General features: G+C 42.1%; 1 protein-coding gene across 4 annotated transcripts in view; it reads right to left on the bottom strand.

The window, feature by feature from the left end:
* The window catches only part of LGI1 (leucine rich glioma inactivated 1), a 47,010-nt gene extending 38,970 nt beyond the window's left edge, over positions 1-8,040 (bottom strand). For 3 of the 4 annotated variants that reach the window (XM_004369948.2, XM_012558048.1, XM_012558045.1), the window contains exons 1-2: positions 7,492-8,040; positions 7,039-7,110 (exon numbers count right to left, since the gene is read on the bottom strand). In XM_004369948.2, coding sequence (XP_004370005.1) covers positions 7,039-7,110; positions 7,492-7,706 — 287 coding nt within the window. In that variant the 5' untranslated portion in view covers positions 7,707-8,040. The remainder of the gene's footprint in view (positions 1-7,038; positions 7,111-7,491) is intronic. The other variant, XM_012558042.2, reaches the window with a different exon arrangement.
* Between the last annotated feature and the right edge of the window lie 15,768 nt (positions 8,041-23,808).

The raw sequence follows: 23,808 nt of genomic DNA, 5'->3' as shown, positions 1-23,808 counted from the left end.
GAAGTTAGAGGGTTGACATGTTGTGGGGTTGTTAACCAATGTCATAAAACAATATGTGTACTACTGTTTCATGAGAAACTATTTGTTCTGTAAGCCTTTACCCGAAGTACAATAAAAAAAAAAAATTACTCATTTCTTTAACAAGGCCTTTTTCTGTATATATTAATTTAAAGACTTAATTTGAAAAGTAACCCTGTTTGTAAGATAGAATAGAATTTCTAAGCTAGGAAGAGACTTTTGATACAACTGAGTGTAAAGATTTCAAAATGTCTGCTCATGTTTTGTTCGATCTTTATCCTGTTTTAACAATTACTTCCAGATTTTTGCCTTCCCTTGAAAATTAGGAAATACTGTCCCATGTACTATATTCCCATCAGCAATGATCAACTGGAGCTGAGACGGCTATCTCTTTTAAGTGAGACATAGTTTCTCTGGTTCACTCCAGTCACCACCATACCGTATTGTTTTAATCCAACTGCTTCTCTAATTTAAATTTACCTCCCCAACTTCTATTGGCATTTGAGTTGGAGAACCATAATTTAATCTATCTCTGGTACCCTATGCATATAACAGTTGAGGGGCAGGGACATTTTGTAACCTGCCCAGGGTCTCACAGCCCACTAGTAGTAGAACTAGACCTCAAACACATGTCTCCTGACCGCTAGTTCAGGCCTTTTCCCATTCTAGCACAGAAACTCTAATCTGAAGACTGGTCAGTGTTAATTATTTAAAATAAAATCTGATATATTTTACAAAATGGTGCCAGTTATTGTTTTATGGGGAAGAAGTAAGAGGGTTATGGTTTTTCCTTTTTTTTTTTTTTTTTTTTCCTTAAGAAGGGTAAATAGTTGATGCTTCCCATGAGAAATATTTGAAGGAAAGATTTTTTAGCAGGTGCTGATGGAGAACTATGTGTAGAAGCACAGAATTTTAAAGCTGGGATTGTAGGCAAACCTAACCTACACGCACAGATGCTCATCTGATGTTATGGTGCTTCACGTTGAAGTGCTTTTCAGATACTACAACAAAAGCTAATGTTTATTGAATAACGGGAACTGGACCAAGAGCTTTACATGCATGGTTTCATTTAATCCTCACGATAGTCCTGTGCAGTAGGTTACTATGGTTATTCCCCATTTTGTAGGTGGGGACATGAGGGCTTGTCTACACTTGCCCCAAATTACACAACTCGCAAGCAGCAGAGTGGGGATTTGGACTCATGTTTATCTGACCACAAAGCCTATGTTCTTTGCCACTTAACACATTGCCAGCTCACTGGCTGAGCCGTTCTGATTTAACAGCTGTTGTTGGATAGCCCCTGCAATCAGTTTGTAACCCATAACAGCCACAGGATCAACAACCAGAAAGCATCACCATCATTACCAAGCAACTGAATATAATTTTGAACAAAATGAGAACGCTTATCAAGATCACCTTACAATACATTCAGACAGAGGCAAAATATGATTTATGTTGTTAGAAATCACTGGCAGCTTGGAACTGCCATATTCCTTTCAGGGCAGGGAGGAACAGCATCTCACTTGTCTTTGTGTCCCTCACAGTACCTAACACTGTGCCTGCTGCATAGCAGAACCCCAAAACATGTTGGCTGAAAGGGGAGGCTTTTGCTTTCATTTTGTTACTGCTTGCAACTATGCAATAAATAAGCATTTGTTTTAGCTAAACCTAAACCAAAACCGAACCAAACCCATTGCTGTCGAGTCAGTTCTGACTCATAGTGACCCTATAGCAGATATAAATAAGTCAAAAAAAGAAATTATTATCTTCTTATTAATGATTTTTTTTTTCTTCTTAATAATGCTTAACTAACACTTCCCTTTGGATGTCCTGTCAGACTGGATAAAGGAGGATTTTATCGTTCATGGGAAAGAGACTAACCAGTTTCCACAGGCAAACTAAGAACTTAGCCTAAATGTGATTGTTACACGTCAAAGACCTTCACAAAATCAAGGCAGGACGAAAGAGATTCAAGCAGGGGTCTAAGGAAAGGCTTTGGATGCTTTGCCTTTTAAGTTCTTTACACTGGAAATCTCCGTTGAAGGAAGTTCGAAACCATATCTTCATAAGCAAATATATCTTCACATTTTTTGGTTCTGCTTGCTTCCCAGATGTCCACATCCTTAGTCCATGTGAAGTCAGATAGGGACACCAAACCCAAGGAAGAGTGTGAACATGACTAGGACTATGTACTGAGAACCAAACAGGAGTCTTTAGGACAAAATTTCTGAAAATATGGATTGAATTCAACAAACATGTAGTAAACAAGCCTAGGTTTCCAATGCCGGGGCTCTTCTTGATCATCCTCTACGAGAGATATGAAGCAGATCCAGACATAGACAGCTCTAATAAGTGACGGGTAACACTAGAGACATCAGCAAAGCCTAGAGAGTCTGAGAAAACAGAGATCAGGGAATGAGGTATTTCAGTCTGGTACGAATGGAGCTTGAGGTGTGTGTGTAGGGTCACTGTCAAGAGAGAGAACTCCGGACAAACAGGAAACAGCCAAAATCTATTAATATAAACTGAGGTGTTCGGATTTTCTGTCTATAGGGAGCCATTAATGGCTTCCAAGCTCAAGGGTGACATGATGAGATCCGTGTTCCAGGAAGGTAACACTGATGGAGATGGGAAGGATGGGAACTGAGCAGGGAGACCTGAACAGAAGCTTCGGCAGCAGCTTTTGAAAACAACGAATGCCTCACTTAGGGCAGTGGTCTGGGGCGGAGAGGAGGAGGCACATTCTCAAACTGGTTGAGTGGAGACTTGTCCAGCTGGAAGTGGGCAGTAAGGGAGAGGGGAGCGGTGATGTCTAGGCTTCTTGTCTGAATAACTGAGAGGAAGAAATAATGCTTTTTAGTGAAAATATTTGTTGTACAGAGGTAGTTGCACAGTTACAATTAATTAATTAGCTAATTGATTGATTAAGATTAAGAATCAGATTGGTCATTGGGAAAATTGTAGACGAAACAGCCTAGATAACTGACATTTTTTACTTTGGCCAATTGTGGGGGTGTCAGCCCGGCACAAACCAAAGCATGCTCACCCCTAACCAGCTAATAATTCCTCTTAGCTGATAGGTCTGTTCTCAGTAGTCATTGAAGACTGCCCAACGTTTCTTACGCTTGTAATATAAGAATAGAAAAAGATGATACTCACTATAAAGGTAACATAGACCATGGATATTTTTCCCTGGATAAATAATATAGGCCCAAATGACAAAGCCCTTAGTAAGCATGGATTTATTATTTCTCTTATCCATGCTATTTGTTTTTCCATTTGTTTTCCGTTTTTGATTTATTATGGACTGTGTACTTGTGTGTTGATTGTAGATTAATTAAAGAAAGAACACTACCCTTTTTCCTTAGAAAGATAAATTCTGTTCTAAAGAAGGCAAAAATCTCAGTGGAATAAACACAAGTTTTCTGGTTATAAAGAATTCTTCTATATAACTTTATTTATTTATTTTTAGCATGATGCTGGAATTCAATCCCTGCAAATAGAACTCTCTTAGGAGTTTGAGGGGTTTCATTCATTAAGATATTTCATGAACTAGTGGCAATGTGGCTGCATTTTATCCTCTTAAATTTGAATTTTACTTCTGTTACAAGCCTGTATCATTGGGGATTTCAGTCTATAGTTGAATGGGAACAGGGCTGTAACACGTGACAACACATTTCTCTAAGTTATGTTCACTAAAAGTACCACTCCTACCCACTAAAAGCAAACTAGAATGAATAATCATTCTCATTGGTTGTGTTTCCACACTGGCCCTATGAATGAAATTGCATTTGCTTGGGAAAATTTTGTTTTTGCTTAAAATCACAAATGGGAATTCTATTTTATTTTTTAATGTATGTTCTGTACAACTAGTCTAATACATGTTTATTAAACACATTTATTCCTTCTCTCCTCTCTACAGAGGGTGGGCATTTGCCTTCCTTGTTCTCCAACACAAACTGCCAGCCGGCGCCCTACCAGGGTCTTTTCCTCACACACTGCAGGGAATTAGGGGACCCTGTGCCTGTTTTCCTCAGTATCCCAGGCTGACATTTCAAAAAGTACTTCCCATCATGCCTTCTACACGGAGAATTACAAGAAGGTCTGAAAAAGCACTAGAGACTGTAATTAGAAGATCAGATTATTAGGGTGGATGATGGGAATGGGACAGTTCTTTTCCCTTTCCAATAACAGAGCAAAAACCCAACTGCCTTTGTTCGTCAACCAAACAGAATTCATTCTAAGTTTATCTCGTCACAGGATATGACCGGCCAGCTTGGCAATCTGTGGTCACAAATGCTGTTAGAATTCATTGCAAACCTCAAGCAATGGCTGGTGTGGTCCTGATGGCAAAAGTCATCCAAGGCCAAACCCAGGTCTGTTGGGCCTGCACGTTCTAGTGGGGTTTGGTGACCCACATTCCCCCAGGCTATGAATCATGCATTCTACCACTGTCATGATTCCAGGAGGAGTTCCTGGGTCGTGCAAATGGTTAAACACTAGACTACTAGCCAAAAGGCTGGTGGTTCAAATCCACCCTGAAGCACCTGGAAAGAAAGGTCTGGCAATGTGCTTCCAAAAGGCCACAGCCTTGAAACTCCTATGAAGTGCAGTTCTACTCTGCACACATAGGGTTGCTATGAATCAGAATCAACTCAATGACAACTAGTTTTGTGAATGATCCTAGCGGAGTTCATATTTGGAGCCTTATTTCCTCCTCAGTGAAAATGAGCTTTTTAGACACTCTCCTGAGGACAGGGGGAAGCAGAGAACATAGGGCAGGAAGGATGGGGAGCAAAGTCTTTAGGAAACAAGGTCCTGAAGATTAAAGAAAAACTTTGACTCTCTGACGATCTTGCATAAGGTTAGTTAGCCCTGGAACAAATCTACCATTTTGAAGTGAGCCAGTGTGAGCTTACTAAGGGCGTACAGGGTAAGAACTCTTGCCCTTTTGTTATTTCTGAAATCTGAACTGCTTTTAGAAATAAGGGCTGGAATGTTCCATAGGAACTCGGAGCATGGGACACAGGGGCGTGGCACACACTCGGTGTGGGCTATTTAAAAACCAGTCCTTTGGCTTCCCTCTGGGATTCTAAATGTGTGTAATCACATTACCCTGCAGCAGCCGGCAACTATTTCTATAACATTGTCCGGTATCTGTGGTTGTGTGGTTGGGTCCATCCAACAAAAACAAAGTGGAGATGTGTAACTGATTAAGTTGGTCAATCCAGGCTTTTGGTGTCACCACTAAAGTCCATCTAGTGTTGGAAAAGGAGTAGTTTGTGCCGATTGACACTTCTCTTTGAATTTTAAGGACTGATATATTTAACTATCCTGGGGGGAGGCAGGTGGCTTAGCGCATCAAAAGGGTACTTTTTATATGAGCCATTTATTTATCTGACAAATGAACAATAGAGGTACAATTTATCACTTTCTTAGACACAGTAAAATCTTATCCTATGGAAGGATCTCAGCATTAGAGGTTTGGCCCCTTTATGTACTAAAGAGTCTATTATTTTTGGATTTGTTTAACGAGGTAACACTTTCCCTAACCACACCACTGTCCATCAATCAAATAGATAAACCCCTTAGGAATATTCTACTCAATTGTTAATCACTCAAAGACATTAACCAGGGGAAGGACATCCGCCAACACTATTATATAATATTAAAAAATACCTGATCAGGTTTGTGAATTCAATGAAATAGTTAAACCAGTTTTGGTATTTCATATAAACCAAACAATAAATTACGTGATTTTTATCTTTTTAGAGTTATCTAAATTTTTAAAATCCTACCATTTATGAAATGTGTAGCCATTTGGCATATCCTTGCCCTTGGCATACCGTATGCCAAGTGTTTTATCTACTTAAATCTTATTCAGCTCTGATAACAACCCTTCAATGCATATATTATTGTCTCCATTTTACAAGTGAGGAGTCTGAGGCTCAGAGAGAGTTAGTAATTTGCACAAGATTACATTTCTGGTTTCTAGCGAGAAGTGGGGTAAGATTTAAATACCAATGTCAAACCCATGATGTTTGCATGTGTATACAGAACCTCAGCCAAAATGGTCAATTAAAATAACAAAACAAAACAAAAAACAAACAAACAAACAAAAATCTTGGGTTCTGAACCTTGCAGAGAAGGTAACCAAAACTCAGTTGATTGACTAAATTGTCCTGTTCCCACCTGGAACCCGGTAATTACAGCCCGTCTGTTGCCTGATACCTGAGTACCCGGAGACCTCTTGGCCCCACGTGGTACTGCCCTAGGAACTAGAATTTCAATTGTCAAACATTACACATCAGAACAAATTATACATGTTACATTATGCCTGCGGAGAGCTCTGATTTCTTAGTCAAATATTATCTTTTTGAATATTTTCAGGCGCAGACTTGAATATGTGGTTCCCTCGTGGCCAACTCAAAACACATAGCAAAGACTAATCCTTTGCACTATGCTATATTAGTATTTTCTTTCCTTCCTTATAAGGGGACTAGTTATAAATTAGATGAGATTAGAAGACAATCTTTTGAGAATTAATATTTTAAAGAATTACCTACAGGGAACCTAGTTTGTTTTCCCCACATGGTAAATCATATAGAGTAGCAGCCTGCCCCAGATTCCCAGGAGACAACATCTTGAGTGCATATGTTATGCTGGGTTCTGTATTGACTAATTCAAAAACTCCAGGGCAAAATAACCAAAGTTCCCAAGTCAAAAATGAAACCAAAATAGTGGAATGGAATTGAAATCATTGTTGCCACAATCCGACAACTTCAGAAATAGCCATTAAAGCAGATAACATTACAGGTTAGCAAATTCACCGCTGCGAGAATCAACCTGTCCTGTTGGTTTTCAGTCGCAAACAGACCCATCCACCTCTCACCTTCCTGATGTTCTTTTTCTTTTCAAAATATAATCACATTTGACAAAATTCATATTGAGATCATTTACTAAAGGGCTTATCCAAATATAAGCTATATTATAAATAGGCATGATATAAATATTTCTCACAAGAGCTGCAGCGATGGTGTGAATAAAAAACTCCCTTCTGAGATTTCAGTAAAACCAGATCTCACAAAGGATCTGAAAGAAAACAAAACAAACATACACACACAAAGAGACACACACACACACAGAACAAACCTTATGTTAATCCAGTTTAGCATAACAGTCACTATTTTGATGCTATTTTATGAAGTACTGTACTGTCCCTCTTAGATGAAGTAATAGAGATGAATCTGCTACAGGTTTCTCATAATAATGTTCACGGGGGAGAAATCTAAGCATGTTCAGTAGCAGCTAACAAAAATCAAAAATTAAATGCAGCAAAAGGTTAGCACTGTCAGATGGCCAAGCATGCAAGAGGAATCTCCATGCCTTTCTACCAATACATGCAAAGCCCAAAACACACCGGCTTGAATTCTTAAATCGTAAATTAGATACCAAAATGCTTACGGGCCTTACAATGAGATAACATCAGGAGGAACGGTGCGTGGGATGGATCTGGCATTCTCACATAAAGCATTATCTTTGGTACAAGTACACACGGCAGGGCATTTTGGCTTCGCTGGTTTCTTCCCCTCAGTCAGCAAAAGCGCAGAAAAGAGACATAGGAAATAAGCAATTCTTTTCAGGGGGACGCAGGCATTTCCCATCCTTTGGCTTCTCTCTGCTTCCATGCAGTCGACAAAATATCCCCAAACATGAACAGGGCTTCTGGAATTCAGATGATGATCGGCTTGCTCTAGACCAGCTCACATAGGAGTCCACCCTTTTCCTTGGCCTCTGTATCTGTGCTTTTCAAAACAGGGACCTGCAGCTGATTCGTGAGCTGCTACTCGCTCCAGCAATGCACTGCTCGGGGGAAGAGACCTGTGAGGTGCTGCGAGATGGGAGCGATCCAACTGCTGGAGGAGAGAGCCGACTTGCATCACCATGAAAACACTGAGCACAGACCAGCCTTCGAAGGCAAACTGAAGTGATGTAACAGAAAATAAACAGCTTTCTGCTTTCACCGGGAGGCCCTTTAATTGTTACCAAAAATGGGACGGCATTATGTCTTATTAAGTGGGTGGGTGGGTGGGTGGGACCAGAGTTCCAATATTGGAGCTCGGCAATCTCAGAAACCTCTGGGAATTGGCTTTTCATGTAGCAAACAACCGAGTAAGACCAACTGGCTTGGGAGCCAGCCCCGGCTGGAAAAATGAAGTTAAATGAAACTCTCCTGTAGCATTCGACTCAAACCTCGCTGTTTCTTGCTGAGTCCACCTCACTGATGCCATCGGTGAAAGACAAATAAGAACACACGGAGAATGTGACTTTCAGGAAATGAATGTGAGTAAATACTTTTCCGACACTCATCACCTCTGATGAATTATGGATTTTCATAATTCCCCCCGCCCACCCACATGTATAATGCATGCCCTCCTTCCATGATGAGGGAAGGAAACAGAAGCCTTGATGGCCTCTGTATATAACCCACCTGCTTGTTCCTCTGCACCCCCACATGCCTTCCTCAGTGGTAGCGCTAGCAGCCTGGAAGGAACTCCCTGCCAGCAGGAGGCACCCAACTTTGGCTACCTGAGCATGAAACGACCTGGCTCAGCCCAGGAGGCTGTGGTAGAGTCTGGAAAACACTGCATTAAAAACGCAGAGACCTGGCTTTGAGACCCAGTTCTGCCATGAACTAGCTGAGGATGTCCCTGGATCTATTTCCCATCTGTAAAATGAGGGTGTTAGTACAGAAGTTCCAAAATTATTACAAAAATTAAATAAAAATAGTAACCAAAACCAGTTACCGTCGAGATGATTCTGACTCTTGGTGACCCCATGTTCATCAGAGTAGAACTGTATGTGCTCCACGGGGTTTTCAATGGCTGGCTTTTCGGAAGTAGATTTGCCAGGCTTTTCTTCCAAGGTACTCTGGGTAGACTCAAACTTCCAACCTTTCAGTTAGTAGCCGAGCATGTTAATTGTTTGTACCACACAGTGACTCAAAAAAATCAGTTGCTGTAGAGTTTACTCAGACTCATGGTAGGCTATGTTAATGCCATACTTGAGAAAGTGGATGCTCCCTGAACAAGGATATTCAGTTGAAGAAGAAAAAACAAGAGGCCCTGGCACTGGGGAGAGGTATGTCCCAGTGGCTGGGAAGATGCTTAGGATCAGAAAGAGGAGGACAATAGATCCCTGACCCTCTTACCATGCTGCAAGCGGGCGTCCTTCAAGCTGGCATAGTCAGCCGGGGGATGTCAGTCCACAATCTTTTCTCCTCGTTTCTTAGAATGAAAGTATTAAAAAGACTGTTTGAGTGAATGCATGATTTCGACATAAATTCATCCTGCATTGGAGCTTGATGCATTGACACACTACGCTTTCCCTCTCATAGTGTGCACCCACACTCACTCAGTTGCTTGTTTCTCTGTAAGCCCTGTGAGCAAGGGCAGTGGCAGTCCCATTCATTTCTCCTATTTGATTACCCCAGAAGACTGTAAACACCATGAAGGCAGAGACCCTGTTGTGAGCCCAGTGCCCCGACAATGTCCCGTGTGAGCAACAGCGAGTACAGTCCATTTATCGTAATCAAGTGCTCATCCAAATAAACTTCAGAGTGCAACTCAGAGTTACAATAACAGGGTTAGACTAGTCAAGGAAGTCAGGGGACACTTTCCTGAAGAAGTAATGACTGAGCTGAGTTCCTAGGTTAAAAAAAAAATCAAACCCGTAGCCGTTAAGTTGATTCAGACTCATAGCAACCCTATGACAACCCTATAGGACAGAGTAGAACTGCCTCGTAGTGTTTCCAAGGCTGTGACTCTACAGAAGCAGTCTGTCACATCTTTCTCCTGTGGCACACCTGGTGGGTTCGAACTGCCAACCCTTCTGTTAGCAGCCAAGTGCTTTAACCACTGCGTCACTCAGGGTAAGGAGGCATTAACTAGGCAAAGAGGGAGTTGGTGAGAACGTTGCTGGCAGAGGGAACAGCATATGCAAAGGCCTGGTTTGGTCTGGAGAGCAATGGGATACCTCTGCAAAGGTTTAGGGAGAAGAATGATATAATCTGGGTTGTGTTTCAAAAGGACCCGTAAGTTCTTATCACAAAATAATTAAAAAAATACAAATTCATTGTGTTTTAGGTGGAAGTTTACAGCACAAATTAGTTTCTGATTCAAAAATTTATACACAAATTGTTTTGTGACATTGGTTGCAATCCCCGCATTGTGTCAGCACTTCCTCCCTTTCCACCTGAGGATCCCCGTGTCCATTCGTCCAGTTTTCCCGTCCCTTCCTGCCTTCTCGTCTTTGCTTTTGGGCAGATGTTGCCTATTGCTCTCATATGATTGATTGAACTAAGAAACAGTCCTCACGCGTGTTATTGTTTGTTTTATAGGCCTGTCTAATCTTCGGCTGAAAGGTGGGCTTCGGGAGTGGTTTCAGTTCTGACTTAGTAGGGTGTTCCGGGGTCATTAAACAATTTTTTGAGGGTTTGTAAATACTATGTTGTTTTTTTACAGACAGGAAAAAAGCCAACTCAGTCCAAGAGAAGTAATGATTTTAAAATGGATTCTACTGATGCTTCATTGTTGAGGACTCCATGGAGGAGGGCCTGGGAAGATAGAATTCACCACTTATGGGCAAGGCTAACTTTAAATAGTAGAAATGTCCCTTCAAAATTGGCTGCAAGTCAGATTTTCGTAAATTGAATCCTGCTTCAAATGTACAGTGGAAACTTGCTCCATAGAAGTATTATGTGGTGAAAAATTTTACAGAGGATTGTGTTTATGCAAATAAGTACCCTCTAAATTATCCGGCATGTAAATGATGGGATTTGTAACTACAACATTAAAAAATGGGGCCATCAATGACCCTGACAATCTTCAGGGACCTCAGAGATCTTGGATCCAATCCCCACATATTACAGATAAGTAAACTGACGTACTGACAGGTCACATGGCTGGCTAGTAGCAGAGCCACCACCTTGCATGCCCACCACGGCAGTGGCACCCTGGCAGTTACTTGGTTAAACTGATCAGTACAGTTGAACAACCAGGATAATTCAGTCCCTACATTTCACTTTGAAATGTATCAAATTATCAAGATTGCTTTATCAGCCCTTGCCTCTGTGATACATAGACACAGTCAAAGAAAGGGTGAACAGTCTTTAATTTTTGGCTTGGTAGAGCTGGGAGGGCAAATGAATGAGGGAAAGAAATCATATCCATACTATTCACTTTGCAGCTGTATTTATCTGGCAGTTCAGTTTGTCCATCCAAGTGGAAAAAGGACCATTGGGACAAAAAACTCTAAGGACTAATTACAATGGGCATTCTGAAAAGACAGTAACTTTTTCTTTTTCTACGGCATTTAAAGCCCAGCCTTGAATTCCTTATTCAATTTAAACACCCACAAAGATGGTAAATTTTTAACTGTGTAAAGCAGGATACAGACAGCCTTTTTTAGGAGGAGTAATTGCTTCTTGGCTCTAGAGCTGGATCTGAGGAGGGGACTAGGGAGAGAAGGGCAGGTTGCTGATGTTGAAGTCTTGAGGGGTCTGGACAGGGGGTCTCCTGCTGCTGATGGTTCCCTGCCCTGCTCCTCCTCTGGGGAACCCCTGGGGAGCACAGAGAGGATGCAGGAAAGGGGGTGGGGAGTGGCAGCTTAGGGATTTCCACCAACTTGGAGGCCTTTAGATAAGGTTTGGCAACCCACCTATGGATTACGGTGGAGACCCTGGGGAGAAAGGCCTAGAACAGATAAAAGGAGAGCTGGAAGGAGGCCCAGGAAAGCCGGGAGGCCCAGCTAAGGCAGGCTCCAGGTCCAGTCCAAGCTGCAGAGGAGTAGCTGAGCAGGGTCCAGGACTGGCTCTGCACTTTGCCAGAGGTATGAGCATTGGCTCATTATTTAACCTTGTTAAACTACAGTTTTCTCCTCTGTAAAATGGGGGTCATAATAGTGCATATCACATAGAGTTGCTGCAAGAATTAAATCAGATAATGTGTCTAAAGTGCTTAGCACAGAGTCCAATACAAGGGAAGGATTTACTAACTGGTCATTTCATCATCGGCGTCATCGTCATCATCATCATCATGGTTGCAACAGGGTTTAAATTCTGAACATGTGACTCCTGGTACATGGGGAGCAAAGCTCTCGGATAAAAATGGGTTTAGCTTCCTTCTATGTTCATTCTAGGAAGCAGGCACTTCTGGGCATGGTGACAGACTGCAGCATTGCCAAGAGTCTACTTTCATAAAGGAACCAAGGAGCCTCCTGGGAAAGGAAGAACTCACCATTAAGGTGAGAGTAGGGGTACTGAAGCTTGGTCCAAGGACAAGGTCCAACACCAAAAAAACCAAACTCGTTGCCATGGAGTCAGCGCCAACGCATGGTGACTCCATGTGTTACATGGTAGAACTGCTCCGTAGGGCTTTCTTGGCTGTAATCTTTACAGAAGCAGATCGCCAGACCTTTCTCTCCTATGGCATCACTGGGTGGGTTGGAACTACCAACCTAGTGGAAAGTGTTTGTGCCACGCAGGGACCTTGGACAAGGTCTAGAGCTGGAGAAAAAGAAGGGGCTAGTGAATACAGGATGGAGATGGTTTTCAGCCCACCGCTCTCGAACGTGTGTAAGTTAAAGTGGGTAAGAAGAGTCTGCTTTGGGACTCCTGTAACAAAAAGGGGTTCTCTCCACTTTGGTGGACAACATTGCATTGCATATGGGCGCTATGAGGACCATGCACAGCAGCTGCTGTAGAGGTGTGAGACGGACAGTGTCCCTGTCCAGATGTATGGCTCAGACATTGGCCACGTCACTGGATTTTTCATCAGAAGCAGTCAGCCTTTAGTGGTCCAGCAGCAGTGACAGCGCCACAGACATCAGAGGAACTGGCAGCTGATGCCAGCAGGGAGCGGAAACAGAAGAGAAGGAAAATGAGAGACAGACGTGGTGTGATGTTTGAGAGCACATGTGCGACACTCCCTGGGCAACCTCAGAAAAACTGGAAAAGGGTCTTTGTGGGGGCTGATGGTTGTGGGAGAACCGATGACAGCAGAGAGAGAGGAACAGCCTGTGCCGCAGTTATGATCCAGTTTTCCCCTCAGGCTCCTGTGGCCTAGGAAACACGCATCGTGCAAGTAAACAAATCATTATTGGGAGCCTTAAAAGATCAAACTCGGCCCCGCCTTCTTTACCACCACTCAGACTCGCAAACCGGTATCCCATGAAGCAGCGTTCTCATTAGAGCAGGGTTTTTGAAACTGCCAGTCAGATGCGTCAGAAGGTCAGGAAATCCATTTAGTGGACTACAGGCAGAATTTTTAAAATGAAATAGTTTAGGATACAAAATGTTGACTATTGTACCTGTAAGGGTAAATACTGCCTTATGACGCCTTTGTTCCCTTTTTTTTTTTTTTCTCTCTCTCTCTTTCTGAATATGTATGCAGGATTGTGATGTAAAATGTGCTTCCTACTATTGGTTTGTGATGAAAAAAGAGAAAGAAAAAAAAAAAAAACAGAAAAAGGAAGAAAACACTGCATTAGAGAATGCTAAAGATCCTCTCACCCCAGAAGTCTGTGCAATGGCAGAAATATGTTGATCTCTATTCCAATAAAGCTCACCTCCTGATTGAGGGCAGCAATTAGAACTGTTGGAATATCAGTCCTGTTATTTACTAGCTGTGTGATCTGGGTAAGTTGCTTGGCTCCTCTGTGCCTCATTTTCCACATTAATAAAGTAGAAATAATAACCTCTTTTGCGGAGTTGATGTTAGGATTAGTGAAAATGCATCTCACGAAGAAGGCATTTAACTACTGATAGCTCTTCCAGAATTAATGGGGGAAGGGTATGTGAGAGGGTGGGCAGCAGTGGGGGGCAGCGGTGAGCAGAGGAGCAGATCTTAAAGATTACTTACTAGCAGTGTGTCACTTAGAACTCTTTGGTAGCAAGCTGATCAACTCTGCCAACCTAAGCATAATAAAAGGACCTTGTTGCTATGGTGATAGTGACCCCCCGAATCTAAGGAAGAACTGATAAAGCAGCCTTCAGAAAGACCTGCAGGAACTTGGGGATCTAGGTGTCAAGAGCTAGTGGACAATGTCCTCAGGTGACTCCATTCCAACCAGTTCTTGTCCCCATGTCCCTCTCCAAAGAAAAGAGTCTGATGGCCTGAGCTTGGGTCAGGTACTAGCCCATTTGCCATGGGTGTGTAGGTACCTTGACTGGCAATTCTGCTAAGAATGCACAATACCAATATGGTTCCCCATAGGAAACTTGGTTGCTGCTACCACAAGCAGAGAGGATGCAGGCAAAGCCAAGGGATGCTCACTGTGGGAGGAATGCCAGGATCTTTAGCTAATATTATTTTCCCTTCGCTATAGCCCATCGCCCCCAAGCCCAACCTCAAGGCTTTCAAGAAAAATTATTACAGGACAATTTGGACAAACAAGTATGCATAATTTCTGAAAGGACAGCTAAACTCTGGTGTTGTGAGTTTGGAATCAGGATTTTCAATTCTTATGGTCCCCGAATAGAACTTTGGCCAAGAGAGAAGTTGAGAAGGCAATAATGATGAAAGCTGACACTTACAGAATGCTTATTATATGGCAGCTGGAGCCCTCGTGGCACAGTGCTTAAGAGTTTGGCTGCTAACCAAAAGCTGGCAGTTCAAATCCACCAGCTGCTCCTTGGGAACCCTTGGGCAGTTCTGCTCTGTCCTATGGGGTCACTATGAGTCGAAATTGACTTGACAGCAATGGGTTTCGTTTTTTGGTTGTTCTAAATATTTTATTTATATTAATTCATTTAATCCCCATAACAATCCCATGGCGTAGACGATATTATTATTATTTCCACTATATTTACAGAAAAAGAAATTGAGGCCCGGGTAGTTAAGTAGCTTGCCCAGAGTCCTGCAGCTAGCGAGCAGTGGTGCTAGGATCTAACCCAGGTGGTCTAACTCTGAGGTCCACAGTGTTAACTACCACTAGACACTGCCTTTCCAAAGTCTTGTGTGGAATGTGGGATACTCTGCACTGCTTTGGCTCTGCGCTGAGTGGGCACTGCTATTGTACTACAGTTCCCAGCATGCAACTGGGCTGGCTATTAACTTAACCCCTTTCTCACCAAATATTCCTCACTGTCTTGGATAAAAATTTTTTGAATGGCAAATGAAGCAAAATCTGATCTCTTTAAACAATAATTATAAAATTGAAGCATTAATGCAGATGATAAGTAGATCGTGCAAAGGCTAAGATTCTAGATTAAATATCCCCTATTTTTCAGTGTTCAAAGGAACATTGGAGATTATCCTAGGAAAGATCTTTTTTTTAGAATTTAGGAATATGCACTGTGAAAAATGTCAATAAAAAGGATGCTTAAAGCACAAGTTCTCAAAGTTGGCTTCACTTTGGAACCACCTGGAGAGTTTTAAAAAATACTTAATGATTAGGCCCCACCCCTAGAGATTCTGATTTAATTGATTTGGGGTGTGATGAGACATCAAGATTTTTAAAACCCCATGAAATTCTAATGTGCAGCAAAATTTGAGAACCCTTGTTTTAAAGGGTGGAAGAAAAGCCTGGTGATCCACTTCTGTAAAGATTACAGCCAAGAAAACCCTTCGGAGCAGTTCTACTCTGTAGCGCATGGGGTCACCATGAGTTAGAATCAACTCCATGGCAATGGCTTTGGGTTTCTGGCTTGTTTAAAGGGGGAAAAGATTAATTACATTCATGTGGGGTCATGAAGGTAAATCAAAATGTAAGTAGCTCAAGGAACGTTTTAAGGAAAAAGGAGTGGGGGCCGGGGAGAGACAAAATAGACTCTAAAGCAGTGGTTCTCAACCCTAGCTGCACATTAGGATCACTGCAGAAACGTTTAAAAGAATACGAATGGCTGCGCTTGACCCCAGACCAATTGAATTAGACTCTCTGGGGATGTATTCTAGTCCTGAAGTACACTGTGATTTAAAAAAAAAAAAAACTTACCCCAGAACAATGGTTCTCTAAGTATGTTCTCAGACCAGCAGCATCAGTATCACGTTGGAACTCGTTAGAATGCAAATTCTTGGGCCCCACCCTAGACCTACTGCATCAGAAATTCTGGGGTGGGGCCTAGCATCTGTGTTTTAACAAGGCTTCCAGGTGACTCTGATGGCAGGTTCAAGTTTGAGAACCTCTGCCCTAGCAGGTAGGCTCTATGGAGGTAGGAACCTTGTCCGACATGTTCACCAACGTGCCTGGCAAAGTGTTAGGCGCATAGTGTTAGGCACTCTTATGACAGTTTGTTACATTAGCGGCCCCCAGTGAGCCACACCTCCTAGTACTCAGGCCCTTGTGTTTGTTCCCTTCCCTGGGATCTGGGCTGGCTCTGTGACTTTCTTTAACCAACAGAATATGGTAGATTTGATGCTGTGCCAGTTCCAGGCCAAAGTCTTAAGGAGACCTGACAGCTTTGGCTTTTGTATTTTTAAGAGCCCTGAGCCACAATATAAGAAGCAAGATCACCTGTGAAGAGGTCACAGGAGAGAGAAAAGCCATGAGACCGCAAAGAGAGAGACCCGGCCATCCCAGCCTTCAGGCTGACCTGCCAGATAAATGCAGCCACAACAGGGACCACTGGCAAGACCAGCCGAAGAAACTCCCAGCTTAGCCCAGATTGGATTGAAGAATTATGAGCAAATACAATGGTGGTTGTTTTAAGCCAGTAAGTTTTGGAATGGCTTGTTAATGCAGCAAGAGAAAACAATAAAATAGTGCTCAATAAATACCTGTTGAATTAATGGGTGAAAGTGCCGTAGGGACTTGGAACTGGGACATAGCCTCTCTCTTTTGTCAAAGGATGAAAAACAAGAGTTAGAAAGGAAGCAAGGACACACTATCCAATTGATAAAGAGGATGGTTATGGGACTTTTGACTAGAAGCCGGTAAAGCTATACCCAATGCCCAAACAGCAAATGTCCACATCTCCCAGCCTAGAAAAGAAGACTTAAAAGTACTAATTCTTGTTACCATATATTAAATACTGATTATGTAGCAGGCATATGGACAAATCATTTTTCTTACATTAGTGTTCATAATCCTTTCTAGACATTTATAAAGTACTATTATTATCCCCATTTTACAGATAAGGAAATGACAGATCAAAGAGGTTAAATAATTTGTCCAAAGTCATACAACTACTAAATGGAACTCAACCCAATTTTTCTGATTCCCAAGTTCAAGCTTTTAAGCACTTAGCTGGGCCGGCTGTTCAGAAAATCTAAATAATGACCCTGTGGGAAGCTCAGTTTTGAAAGGTGGTGGCAGGGAAGAGTTCTGTATGTCACTGGTTGTAAATAAAATACTCTATTTTAACACATACACACATCTCCAATTTTAGGACAGAAGTCAATGGAAAAATAGATTTCACGTTACAGCTGAAGCTGGTGGGTTGCATCTCTTTGGCGAAACAAAGGGAACTGGTAGTTAATCTTAGGTCCAGCCATCTGTGAATAAGAGTAGTTAGAAATTTTGGCATTCTGAGAAACTTAGACCAAACCTCTCAACCCAGAAGTGACTTTTCTAAGCAGTTAGAGTTGCTTAATAAAAAACAAGGCCAGATGCAAGCCACAATGGAACAGATAAAGGCTTTTTTGGCCTTTATCTCTCCAAAACCGTACTAAAAATGGTTTTTGACCTTAGAAAATTGTGCTGATAAAAGCTCCAGTGTCTCCTGTAGGTGGTATCTCAAAATCTTATTCAACAGATATAGCAATGCTACATTGATGTGCCAGGTCCAAGGGCAAGGGAGGGAGGACAGTCAATGGGTCAATGGTTTCCTAAGAAGGTCCTTTTCTATATGGCTCTACATTAATTAATTAACTCACTCATTAGTTCAACATGTACTTATGAATACTCTGTTATGCACAAGGCATCAAGGAATACAAAGACATACAAGACAAAGTCTCTGTTTTCAGAGAGCTTCTATGAGTCCCATGAAGTGGAAGCAAATGGAATCAATACCCAGATTATAAGATTCTAGGCAGTTCAAACAATGCAGAAATTATCTAACAATATCATTAATATCACAAACAAGTAAAATTTTTCTGAAGATAATTCAGAAACGGTTGCAGCAGTACATCAACAGGGAACTGCCAGAAGTTCAAGCTGGATTCAGAAGAGGACGTGGAACCAGGGACATCATTGCTGATGTCAGATGGATCCTGGCTGAAAGTAGAGAATACCAGAAAGATGTTTACCTGTGTTTTATTGACTAGGCAAAGGCATTTAACTGTGTGGATCATAACAAATTATGGATAACATTGGGAAGAACGGGCATTCCAGAGCACTTAATTGTGCTCATGAGAGCCCTGGTGGTGCAGTGGTTAAGAGCTCAGCTGCGAACCAAAATGTCGGCAGTTCAAATCCACCAGCAGATCCTTGGAAATCCTATGGGGCAGTTCTACTCTGTCCCATCGGGTCGCTGTGAGTTGGAATTGACTCTACGGGCAATATGTTTGTTTGTTTTAAATTGTGCTCATGTGGAATCTGTACATAGACCAAGAGGCAGTTGTTTGACTCGAACAAGGGGAAATTGCATGGTTTAAAATCAGGAAAGGTGTACATCAGGGTTGTATCCTTTCACTATACTTATTCAATCTGTATGCTGAGCAAATAATCTGGGAAGTTAGACTGTATAAAGAAGAATGGGTCATCAAGATCAGTGGAAGACTCATTAACAACCTGCGTTATGCAGATAACACAGCCTTGCCTGCTGAAAGCCAAGAGGACTTGAAGCACTTACTGACGAAGATCAAAGACTACAGCCTTCAGTGTGGATTACACCTCAACATGAAGAAAACAAAAATCCTCACAACTGGACCAGTAAGCAACATCATGATAAATGGAGAGAAGATCGAGGTTGTCAGGATTTCATTTTACTTGGATCCACAATCAATGTCCATAGAAGCAGCAGTCAAGATATCAAACGACATATTGCATTGGGCAAATCTGCTGTAAAAGACCTCTTTAAAATGTTAAAAAGCAAAGATGTCACTTTGAGAACTAAGGAGTGCCTGCCCTAAGCCATGGTATTTTCAATCACCTCATGTGAGTGTGAAAGCTGGACAATGAATAAGGAAGACCAAAGGAGAATTGATGCCTTTGAATTATGGTGTTGGTGAAAGAATATTGTATATACCATGGACTTCCAGAAGAATGAACAAATCTGCCTTGGAAGAAGTACAGCCAGAATGCTCCTTAGAAGCAAGTATGGCGAGACTTCGTCTCACATACTTTGGACATGTTATCAGAAGGGACCAGTCCCTGGAGAAGGATATCATGCTTGGTAAAGTAGAGGGTCAGCGAAAAAGAGGAAGACCCTCAAAGAGATGAACTGACACAGTGGCTGCAACCATGGGCTCAAACATAGCAACAATTGTGAGGATGGTGCAGGACTGGGCAGTGTTTCGTTCTGCTGTAGATAGGGTCACCATGAGGCAGAACCGACTAGACGGCACCTGACAACAACAACAACAGGCAGCTCCGTTCTCCATTCTCATTCTCTCTCTGCTTATTTAGGAGGCAACCACAGAATTGTGGAATCCTGGAGATCAAAGTTCAAATTTCGGCATTACCACCTACTGGCTGTGGGACTTTGGTGAAATCATTTAATCTGTCTGGGCCTCAATTTCCCTGTGTAGAAAATAAGGTTAATAATGCTGACCTCCCAGGCTTTTCCCAAGGGCTAGATGAAATCGTGTCAATGAAAACACTTAGCAACTCTTAAAAAAGAAAAAAAAAAAATCCCAAACCCACTGCCACTGAGTCGATTCCAACCCATGGTGACCCCATGTATTACACAGTAGAACAGCTCCATAGGGTTTTCTTGGATGTAATGTTTATGGAAGCAAATCGCCAGGCCTTTCTTTTGTGGTGCTGCTGGATGGGTTTGAACCTCCAGCCTTTAGGTTAGCAGTCAAATGCTTATCCACTGTACCACTAGTGCTCCTTTTTTCATCAACTCTAGTCTTCTATACATATGAGGTGTTGTTATCATGTCCTTCTAATCATGGTTTACTGAATTGAACTCTATGCTCCTGCCCCAACTGGCTCTTCTCTCTGCTTCTTTCTTCCTTTTTATTGAGCTCCCACCCACCACCCTATAGGAAGCAGCTGACAGGACTCTAACGGAACTGGGAACAGCAATGGAAGCCAGGGCACTGCCCCATTGGGAGTGGCAGTAGTCTGCAGAAAGGGAGTGGGAGGGCCAATGAACCCAGACAGGATTTCAGCCCTCGCCCTGTTTACTAAGATTCCAAGCCTATCCCAGAGTAAAGCCCAGGTGAATTTCTGGGTCTTGAAGGCAAGACCCAGAGTTTGTTTATCTTTCTATTCCCTCTACTGAATAAGTATTAACAAGGAGAAATAGCTAAAATGGCCTTATAAAAGAGCAGGGTTAGGTTAGAGGAGTAGACTGGTACTTTTTTTTTTAAATTTTTTTCTTTATTGTACTTTAGACGAAGGTTTATGGAACAAATAGTTTCTCATTGGTACTTTTCTTTACTCTCAGAAAAAATATTTTGTTTTGCTTAGTTTTTCTTACCAAAGTAATGCTGAATTGATACATTTCTATACCTATCTTCAAACTTAAGGAGAAACTGAATTAGCCATGGATTGGTGACCATTGTTTATGACTCAAAGGAAAAGTCCTTTCTGATTTATGCTGGTGGGAGAATCGATTCAGCTCTACTTCTTTCCCTGGTTCAATTGTCAGAGGAGGAAAAGTGATGTAATTAATGATGATGATGGTGACGATGATGATGATGATGACAGCTAGCATTTATTGAGTGTTTATTATGTGCCAGGCACTGTTGCAGGTGCTTAGAACCATTATCTTGTTAATGGTTCTAACAGACATGGACCGTTGTTGACTGTCCATTTATAAGTGAGAAAACTGGGGCACAGAGAAGTTCACTAACTTGCCCAAGGTGGCTTAAAATCGAGGCATTCTGATGCCAGAGCCCACTCTCTTAATCACTCCACAGCACTGTCTCCTTGCATCAGAGTTGTTTCCTGGAGCAAAGTGATCTTGCCTCATTCACACAAAGGCAGGCAATAATCCTGTGAGTCCAGTCCCTCTATGAGGTGATAGGTATTGGGCCCTGGTACTAGTCTGGGTGAGTAACCAGGGTTGACCCTTGAAAAGCTATGAAGTATGGAGAGATTGTCTCTGAGGCATGGAAGGAAGAGAATGGGCCTATGTCTGGTTCTGCCATGGACAAGCTATATGACTTTCAGCGTGGCTCTGAAACTCTAGGCCTTTGTTTTCAAAGGAGGCTTTTGGGCTAGATGATCTCTAAGGATCCTGTCTATGTAAACTGCCCCTGCTACTGATACTATTGGGGGTGATTGTTGGAAAAGCAAGGAAAGTGTCAAACAGGTCCTGGAATATCCAAAAGTAAACAGCAAATAGCTACTTGGGTGCCCTTAGGAGTCCTGAAAACACTGGGCCTACTTACCTCCTGCTTTGTGTTTCTCCATATGCCTGAAGATGACAAAAGGATAAACATTACTCATGGTTATTCCTGGATGCTCCAGAAAATATAGAAAGAAGGGAGGAAAAGAATTCAGCGAAGAGGGTATAACAGTAAACCCTGGGGAGGAAACAGTAGGGAGCAGAGTGAGGACTTAATCATTGTTTTGGTTCCAGAATTCCTGATTAGATGCAATGGGTATCAACGAAGGGCAGTTCTGCCCTCCTAGGAGGTGTTTGGAAAACCTGGTGGCAGAGTAGTTAAGAGTTTGGCTGCTAACCAAAAAGTCAGTAGTTCAAATCCACCAGGCGCTCCTTGGAAACCCTAAGAGGCAGTTCTACTCTGTCCTATAGGGTCACTATGAGGCGGAATCAACTCGATGGTAACGGGTTTAGGAGGTGTTTGGAAATATGTGAGGGCGTTTCTGTTGAGCTATTTGCATTCATTGGACTGGAGATACTAACATCCTGCAACGCTTGGAACAATGCACAATGAAGAATTGTCCTGGCCAAAATGCTGTTAGAGCTCCGACTGAGAGGGAGTAAAAGGGGTTCTCATAGTGGGGAACATAGCAAACTTCTTTGTGCATTTTTCTGAATATTAATCAATAATCCATTAATCCAGAGAGGTTGAAATCCTTCATATGCAGACCAAAATAAACTGACAGATATCCTCTAGCAAGAACTGTGGACAGCTGTGTGGCCTTGGGCAAGGCACTTCATTTCCCTAGACCCCAGTTTCTCCATCTTTACAGCACAGACATTCTGTAACTTCATAATTTATAACCTCAAAAAAAAAAAAAAAAATGCCTTGTAAAAATCCGCTTGGAAAGACTTTGTTTTTCTGATTGTGTGTGGTAGATACATGTAATGCATATGGTAAAGTTTAAACCAAAAGTGTGTAGAAGTAGATGCTTCCAAAGTCTTTGTGATAAAGTAGGATTTTAACAATGTAGCATTTTCTCTGAAAAACATATTTGAATTTTATCAGAGCCAAGCTCCAAAAATGCAGGCAAAGCCATAATAGGCCAGCCTTTTTACTGAGTAGGAAGCAAAAAAAAAAAAAAAAAGGTTGGTAGGGAATAAAACAAGGATAATTCTATGTCATGGGCAAGGTGAAAACAATTAATCCAGAAAATATATTTGCGGCGAGTTGTGAGGAGAAGCAGTGGTTCTGGGAGGTATTGCCCTGGAGTGGGGCTCAGTTATTGGAATATAAAGTTGAAAATATGGTTGCTCTTCTCTTCTTCCGTTTTATGCCTGCGTCACTCCCAAGATATTTTTTAGCAGTATTTTTGTTTTTTAGAGAGATACTCCATTCTTTCAAGGAGACCATTTACTCCTTTTTTTGTTTCTGTTTTGTTTATGCTTCTGGAGTTAAAAGGAAAAACATACAAGTAGACTACTCATGCTTTGGAAACTTGAACTTTGTTAGATTTTAGCCTTTTTTCTTTTGTCTTATCCCTTTAGAAGGGTTTTGTTTTCTTTTATCTGGCTTTATATTCTCTTTCTGGAAGGACTAAGAGCTTTCCATTGCTGCCCATGACTTGTGGCCTATATTCCACTCATTAGTTTGAGTAGGAATGATGACCCAGGAAGCTTGGAATTTGGCCCCAGGAAGTGACAAGGGGATGACAGAAATGGCCATGACCATAGGACTAGTGCCCTGCGGGTCCAGGGCAGGGCTGGGCATAAATAATGGGAAAGCATCCGGCTTCTACACCAGCCCCACTGCTGGCCCCACGTTTGGCACTGCCCTTACTGCTCCAGTGGTAGAACAAGGAAGATGAAACTGATACTTGATGGGTGCCTCCTATATGCCAGGCAGGTCTCATACTTTATCTCAGTTGATCATCTTGCCTACTTTGCAAGTGAGGCATTATCACCCCCACTGTACAGATGAAGGAACAGACTCCATTTATTTCTTATAATAACTCTATGAGGTATGATATACTGATACGCCCATTTTTCAGATAAGGAAACTGAGGCTAGAGAGGTTAAATAAATAGGTTAAAAACCTAGCCAGTGGTATAGCTAGAATTTGAACATTGACTAAGGCAGTGAGGGCGGGCATGTAGAAGGAAGTGAGAGAATGAATGAGGCCACTCAGATAGTCTCCCTCGAATTATCAGGATCAGTCCAGGCTGTTTTCCCACCACCTCCCAGTCACAGGCCACCACCTATACCATCTTCTCTCCCATCTTGCAGGCCCCAGGAATTTTGGGCAGCTTGCTGTCTGATTTTCACCATTCTCTCTGGTCCCTGAAATC

This window comes from Trichechus manatus, unplaced genomic scaffold (genome assembly GCF_000243295.1).
Source record: "Trichechus manatus latirostris isolate Lorelei unplaced genomic scaffold, TriManLat1.0 scaffold00007, whole genome shotgun sequence".
Classification (NCBI taxonomy): Eukaryota; Metazoa; Chordata; class Mammalia; order Sirenia; family Trichechidae; genus Trichechus; species Trichechus manatus.
The sequence above is the reverse complement of the archived record's forward strand: the minus strand, read 5'-3'. Positions and strand labels throughout refer to the sequence as shown.